General features: G+C 33.7%; 1 protein-coding gene across 1 annotated transcript; it reads right to left on the minus strand.

Annotated features, from left to right (window-relative positions):
* Positions 1 to 1,637: 1,637 nt before the first annotated feature.
* Positions 1,638 to 7,118, minus strand: LOC105799093 (uncharacterized). Its single transcript, XM_012629453.2, has 12 exons — positions 6,989 to 7,118; positions 6,454 to 6,515; positions 6,275 to 6,362; positions 6,042 to 6,103; positions 5,858 to 5,957; positions 4,724 to 5,470; positions 3,660 to 4,361; positions 3,458 to 3,538; positions 3,119 to 3,349; positions 2,961 to 3,047; positions 2,022 to 2,154; positions 1,638 to 1,755 (listed from the first exon to the last, which is right to left on the minus strand). Exons 1-12 carry the CDS (start codon positions 7,085 to 7,087, stop codon positions 1,706 to 1,708), a joined length of 2,442 nt encoding a protein of 813 aa, XP_012484907.2. The 5' UTR covers positions 7,088 to 7,118; the 3' UTR covers positions 1,638 to 1,705.
* Positions 7,119 to 8,056: the final 938 nt, after the last annotated feature.

The raw sequence follows: 8,056 nt of genomic DNA on the forward strand, positions 1-8,056 counted from the left end.
CACGTTAAATAAAATAATTGAAATAATAGAATCCTTTTGAAATAATTAATTAATTAATATTGATACTAAATTGTTGTTCGTTTAAAATTGGAATGAATAAGTATAATTTATAATAATAATAAAAATTGCTGACCGCTTCAATCAACATAACAGTTTTATAAGGGTTTTTTTTTACTGTGACATATGGTAGAGATCATTTAATAAAATAATTAATTTTAATGATGAATAATTAAAATTAATAATCAAAAGACATTTTTATATATTTTAACAACTTTAAGTACCTAACTAAATGAAAACATAGATTTTAATTTTTTTATAGTTTCGAAAGCTTTTAACACATTTAAACCAAATAATTAATAAATTTAATCTACAAGCAATATCTAAAACTTACTACATCATCTCTCTAATATTTATTATTTACTAAAAAATAAAAATAATTTACACACTTCTTTATAAACACACTCCACCAAAACATATATAATTCATATAAATTACTAATAATATGATGTACAATATTCATGATAAGAACCTAGAGTTTGAGAAGCTTCTCTCACAGTACTAACTTCCCTAAACGGCGCCGTACCGCCGCAAGCGGGACTTCATATTCATATTCGCATGACCAATTTTAATACCCTTTGTGCTATAGCTTAGATATACATGAGCCAGATTTGTAGTTAAAAGCTTTGATCGTATTAAGCATATACTCATATATATAATATTATGCAAAGGGATTCCCTCCAAAAGAAGAAGATGACCTGTAGATTGCAGGGGTGGAGAATTCGCCACCAGGGTGCTGATTGGTGTTTAATGGGCTGAAATTTCGCACCAAAATTTTCATTAAAATTTCCATCAAATAAATCTTATGGATGTACTGGGATCGAAATGTATCACTAGTCACGAGCAACACCACCTTCCAAAATGCTAGGGTTTTTAATTGAAATTAGATTCAGCTATTTTTTTCCAAATCCAAAATGTTTAAGATAGTTGGTTTATATAATCACTTAGAATAATTTTGAGTTTAAAATTTCTCATCTCATGTACTTTTAAAAGTATTTATAGCCCGAACTAAAATTGAACAATCTTTTTTTTCCTTTTAATTTTCTTGCTCAAACGTAGTTTAGACTAAGTCTTAGTCCCAGGCCGTAAGTTTGGTTTATGTAATTATTGGTAGAAGTACTATAGAGACCCCTAAAAGTTAAATTGCATTCTTTCTTTTTTACTCAAAAAATAGATAAATTAATTCATATACGTTAGATTAAAAAGTAAATTTATCCTTTTTATTAAAAATTCTATTTATTTTTACTGTTAAAAATTAGCCTAGTTGGCGATGAGCATGAGGTGTATGTGGCACGCTATATGTAATTTGTCTAGTTATTCCACCAACCATACCAATTTTAAACAGTAGAAATTCATAAAATTTTTAACAATCTAACATATAAGGATTAATTTATCCATTTTCATACAATCTTACTCTTTTTGTTTGAAATGATAATCCAATCGAGTAGTATAGAGAAAAGTACTACTGGGAACAAAGCAATTTCATCCAAATGTTCTTTTACATGCTAATTTTATAAATTTTCTCTACATTAATAAATAATGTAACCAATCACTGTTATAGTTCATTCAGTTTCAGCGTTGCCATGTCACAATCAAAGGGAACCCAACAAAAGAAATTACAGCTCATTATTAAGGATGAAAAATGAAGTTACCTTGCAGGTTGCGGGTTGTTAGGTAATTGTTGCCCTATATATGAACCTGAGGATCATTTAAGTATATTAAAAACAGTACACTTAAACGAAATTGGATTAATAACTAAAACATCACATGACATAAAATAATATCAACATAATATGAATATACGAATATTTAAAAAGTTCAATAATATGAATTATTAACGCATCAAAATTTACATAAATATAAAATATTTTAAGCGCACAACAAAAGACTCGGCATGATATGGATATAAAATTGTCTGGTCTACCAGAATGATAAGAAAGATATAAAGAAGATTGGAAACTTACTTGAAGACATTCCTGAAGGGCTTGATAATGATTGGAAAAGTACTGTCCCGTAAGGTGATGACTGCTGTGGCAACCATTGAACAGAAGGGGAATCAATGGGTCGAGATCCATGCCAAGAAGCCACGGAAGGTGACTGTAACATACAACTCAAATTAGCATGGTGAATACATTCAACCGCACAATGACCTTTTCTTAGATCATTGATGGTATCTCCAGCAAAAAAAGGCACATGCTTTTAGTTGCATTGCATTTATTGATTTTGGACATAACAGATTCTATCGTGGTCAATTGCAAAAAATATTAGAGGCAGAAAGAATCGAAACCGCAAAAATAGTCTCTAACATCGTTCCCTACCAGATGTTTAAGCTACCTAGCAGCCACTTTAAACGCCAATATGAATCTCCCTCTTGTAATTTATGCTCATTAACTAGCAAAATTTCTTTAGCAGGCTTGAGCCTCCTAGCGTCACAATTCAGCAAATTAATTATGTATGAAAGACACACTATGTTACTCGGATTTAGGTATTGTTAAATATATGTCCGACATGGGTATTTTCTATTTTTCTAAGTTTTTCTATATATTTGGAGGATTATATCTTTATACCCATGTTCAGATATATGTTAAATATGCGTACATAAAAAATTTTGAGGGACACCAACATAGAAAACAGCAGGCCCAATTCATCATAAAATTAAAGACAAGAACTTTTTGACAGGGTGCACAACTAAGTGATTAAGATTGTAAGAAACAATAAATAAGTTCCATAAACAATACAAATACAACCAGAAATAGCTTTTTGAAAATGGACAAAAATAATAATATAGCTATTCTGTGAAAACTTGAATAAGTAAACAACAGTCTCAGTGAATGAAAACCTCTAGGCTCTAGTCACAAGTTAGATGATCATTAGAACAACTAAAGAGGAATTTAGATGTGTACCATTGAGGATTGAAGATGTGTCCCGTTCGCATTCTTAAGATCAAATGTGTTTGCTTGATTTGCTGGTTGACACACTGTTGGCGCTTTCTGTATAAGAAAACACAGATTAGGATTAGAAACTCATTATGAAAAGAGTATCTTATTCTGAGAAGAATTACCACTGCATAACCCATGACATGGGCTTGAAGTACTTGCCACCCAGGGGATTGTACTGGAGCTGGTGAATACTGCAAGCCTTGCCCCATGACATGGGCTCGAACTGCTTGCCACCCAGGGGATTGTACAGGCGCCAGTGAATACTGCAAGCCAGGCCCCGTGACATGGGCATGAAGTGCTTGCCACCCCGGGGATTGTGCAGGAGCTGATGAATGGGTTGCTACAAAAAGGTGCTGGAGAACATTCAGAATACTAATTAGATACTGATAAAAGAATACAGGTCTTCTCTTCTTTATTTTTCTGAATAGATGTAAATGTACAAGAAAGGAACTTCAGTTTACCTGAGGAATTTCTTTTCTTCCACTAGATTTCTGCTCTAAAGGACCAGAATCTGGCATGAGTGAAGGACCAGTCCCCTGATCCTGCAAATAGATAACACAGAAAAATTCAAGAATAAGAACGAAACGCATTAACATCATTTCTGTCCTTTATTATGCATGGAATGATTTCAAATGTAAATGAACAGATAAAACTTTAATTTACCGCTTGCAATTCCTTTTTCCCACCCAACTGATGCGCTGAAGGAAGAGACTCAGTTGCAACTCCAGAGCTGGCCTGAGGAATATGCTGTGGGACAAATTGAGATGATTGCACGGTTAGACTGCTTGAGGGCATAGAGGAAGTAGATTGAAGGGCAGTATCTGGAAATACAGAGCACTGAGGATGTGGGATGTCTTTATCTTGTTTCGTCTGATTAGTGCCGCTAGAGGTACCACCTTTGCTAATAGTCAATGATGATAAGGCACTCACTGTGGAAGCTCTTGGACTGAGAAAAGTGGAAGTAGGGGATGAAGTCGATGTATTGCTTAGGTTTGTAGCAGGAGATACACCACTACTGCTAGGAGTCCTAGGCAACTTACCCGTAGTCGGTTCCTTTGATTGAACGTCCATAGGTTTAGCTGCAGGAACAACAGAGTCCAGGTTTTTTGCATTTGAAGCAGCCTTTGATTGATTTCTCGGAGTAGGACAGCAAATGGTCGAAGGATTTTTAGAAGATGATGAACTTGCTGGTTTTGAAATAGACTGACTACTGGGTTTTGGTGATTGTTTTGAAGCTGGCTCAGGGTCAGAACTGATACTATCTGCGCTTCCTAATGTGTGTTTTTCATTTCCCATAGAATCCAGGTTTCTAGGTTTAGTAGAATGTTCATCAGTGTGTCTTGGCTTTGTAGTAGATTCGGTCCTCTGCAATGAACATTTTTATTGGAATAAGACATTCCAGAAAATTATAGAAAGATGCTAATAAACCATTTCTAACACATATCACAACGCAAACCATGAGGATTCATCCATTTATACAACCTATAGTTGAAAATAACAAGATGAAGAACTCAAAAGACTAAATTCATAGCACACTTACAGAAAATCATGATACTAACTTAGAAAATACTAGGTAAACACTAAAACCAAAAGAAATTGCATCAGGGCATTTAAAATGTCATGAAGTTTAAAATGAAAAGTATAATAACAGAAGAACAACTTATAACTTCTACCCCAACTGTTAAGCATAATGTACAAGCCAAGTACATGGTTTAAGAGAGACTTACTTGCATAGAACTAGGACTATCAGAAGGCCTACCACCATCTTCTTTAAGAGCTTCTCTTAGTCGCAGAGTTGGGATTCTATCTAATATATCCCCAAGAGAATGAACCTCCCGTGGCCTGGATGAATCTAGTGCAATTTGCTGATTTGAGAGCTTTCTCTGCATATTGTATGTCTCTGTAGTTTCAGATATATCGTCACGAAATCTATCATCCACCACCTCGAAGTATGTAGAAATTCTCTTGCGATCAACATGCTTTTGAGATTCTTTACCATTTCCATTATTTCTTCTTTCCCCATAATTGTTTCCTGAATCCCTTTCATCACTTGCTCCACTAAATCCAGATCTCTCAGTGCTGCGTTGTTCATAGATATCTGAAGAAAGCATTTTATGAAGGCCACTGCGATCACTGTGTTTTTGAGATTTTTTAACATTTCCAATATTTCTCCTTTCACCATAACCATTTCCTGAATCTCTTTCATCACTGCTTCCACTAAATCCAGATTTCTCAACACTGCGTTGTTCAAAGATTTCAGAAGAAAGCATTCTGTGAAGGCCACCGTGACCACCATGTTTTTCAGATTCTTTACCATTTCCATTATTTCTTCTTTCCCCATAACTGCTTCCTGAATCTCTTTCATCACTTCTTCCAGAAAATCCAGATCTCTCAACGCTGCGTTGTTCAAAGATTTCTGAAGAAAGTATTCTGTGAAGGCCACTGCGAGGAGTAAAAGAATCTTCCCTGTCCATCTATGCAATATGTCAGAAAACCAGTTCAGAAGATGAATGCATCTTCAAGTAGATTGAATCACTAATTCACTACCCTTTCAACACAAATAAACATTTCTTGCAGATCATGTTAAAGTAATTAGCTTACCCTCTTAGGAGTTAAAGGCCCGTCAACATTACTCTTATTCATAGATCTTTCAGGGCTGCGTTGTTCAAAGATATCCGAAGAAAGCATTCTATGAACACCATTACGATAAGTAAAAGAATCTTCCCTTTCAACCTGTGCAATATGTCAAAAGAAAAAAAAATTCAGAAGCTGAATGCATCTTCAAGTTGATTGAATCACTACACTTTCAACACAAATGAACATTTCTCACATGCCATGTTAATCTCAAGTAATTAGCTTACCCTCTTAGGAATCGAAGGCCTATCAACAGTACCCTTCTCACCACAATATCTTCTATCCACATACACATGCTTAATGAATTTCCTGAGCCCCTCAACATTACTGATACTAAGCATATGAGTTAACACTGTCATCACCTTCCAGAGTTTCAGCACTACGTTGAAACATAAACAGGATAAATTTTACCGGTTATCAGGAAGAGATTGATGTTGCGAATCCCATTGTCTAAAATATACTTCCTTTGCATGCTGGAAGACAAAGATTGAAATAAATTAAAGAAACAACAGCCATCCGCCAATTCATGTATTAGACCTTCATGTCATGTTTCATGTTTCTAGGTGTATCAAAGAAATTAACATGCAAATATTTCAGAAGATGATCAACTGTGTTTGCCTGTTTGGCAATTGATGATTAATTACCTCGTTCCCACATTCACGAAGGGCTGCAACATCTTCTGCAGTAAATGTGGCCATTGATACTGATTTAACCCGATGCGAAAACTCACGACTACATAACAATTAAAAAGAGCCATAAACCAAATTGTCAAGGAAGAAGAAGAAGAAAAAGCAGAGATTTGAAATTACGGGAAATACTTAACTGTATTCCACTACACGTTGCGCAAACAAAAGTCGAAAAATTTGTGCAGACATATTGAGGTCCCTGCTCAAATGTTACATTCCGCATGCTAATTAGCCATTGCACATACATACATACATACATACATACATACATACATACATACATACATACATACAATAAGAAACATGCAACCGAGATGAGGAAAAATTTCCAACGCCAAATGCGCAGATTTTAACAAATAAAACCTTCGGTGGATTTTTTTCATTTTTCTAATACTACGTTTCGAAACATGGATTTAAAATTTTACTTGATAATTTTTTATGTATAAATTAGTTAAAATACAATTTGATTATATATTTGAAAAGTTCAAATTCAAAATCATCTATAGCTAGTGTCTAACAAATCTGTGAATTTAAAAATTAAACATAAATGTTGCAATTGCATACACTATTTTCAAGTTCAAATTTCCAAATGCAACGTAAAAAAATGAAAGAAATTATAAAAAAAAAATTAATCAACCAAAAAGAGAAAAATTATTGTTAAAAAGAAATTACCTGGCTATTGCAGTTGATACAACGGCGATTGCTTGGAAGCTTCATGAGGTTGCGAACGATTTTCTCATTCTTCTCATCTTCTTCAACTTTTCGCTTCATTTTTCTTCTAAAAAGAAGAATTAATCTTCTCTTCTTGCTGAAAAACAAAGCCAAAAGAAACGAAGAAAGGAAAAAGAAATCAGAGAAATGGAAAATGCAAAACTGATAGAAAAAAAATTAACTGAAAATTGATTAAGATTGAAAGGATTAAAATGAATAATATAGCTAAATTAGGTAAAAAAATTCTTTTATTTTTAACAATTTAGAGCAAAATATAGGCTGCATTTGTAACTAAAAGAAAAAAAAACTGTTGTACCGGCGGGAACGGTGGCGTTTCACCGCTGGACTTTTCTGAGAGATTATGAAAAAGACTGCGTGCATGGGAAGAGGAGGAAGAGGAGAAGCCCAAAAGAACGACGACGTTTAGATGGCAGATAGTGACCGTTATTTTATTTTTACGAAAAAGCCATTGAGTTGATTGAGAGGGAACATTACATTGCCCGCAATTTGACTTTCTGCTTTATACTACCCGCCAATATCAAATAAGTACGGATGAATGCGAAAAAGCTTACTTAATAATTTAAAATTTTTAATAAAATCTTATGTAAATATTATTTTTAACATAACATGATAAGATAAATTATATACAGGGGTTGATTTTATTTGGGCTTAATTGTAATATACGGGTTTTTGAGAAAAGATTATATGAAATTGTGATTTCACGTCTTCTTTATTCTTTTTCAATAGGAGAATGACAAATCAGAGTTTTCCACTTAATTTTCAGTTTTTTTCTTCTGAAAAAATTAAATCCAACTAAAAATGTTAAAAATCAGGAAGAAAATTTTAATTTTTCATTCTTCTATTGAAAAAGGATAGAAATGGCGCGAAATTATAATTCCATACAATCTATTCCCTCATTATACATAGACCACTAGCAAATATAGGTTGACATGGTCTTTCCCAACTGTAGAAATGTATTTTCCTTCTTCCTTCATCTTGTTTTCACAAAAAATTTGAACTTCTATTCTA

The sequence above is a fragment of the Gossypium raimondii genome, chromosome 9 (assembly GCF_025698545.1).
Source record: "Gossypium raimondii isolate GPD5lz chromosome 9, ASM2569854v1, whole genome shotgun sequence".
NCBI lineage: Eukaryota > Viridiplantae > Streptophyta > Magnoliopsida > Malvales > Malvaceae > Gossypium > Gossypium raimondii.

Coding starts and splice junctions, on each gene's coding strand:
- LOC105799093 (XM_012629453.2), bottom strand. CDS start 7,087: ATGAAGCGAAAAGTTGAAGAAGATGAGAAGAATGAGAAAATCGTTCGC. Junction 6,104..6,274: donor TTCGTGAATGTGGGAACGAG/GTAATTAATCAT, acceptor TTTGTCTTCCAG/CATGCAAAGGAAGTATATTT. Junction 3,048..3,118: donor ATGTCATGGGTTATGCAGTG/GTAATTCTTCTC, acceptor TTTCTTATACAG/AAAGCGCCAACAGTGTGTCA.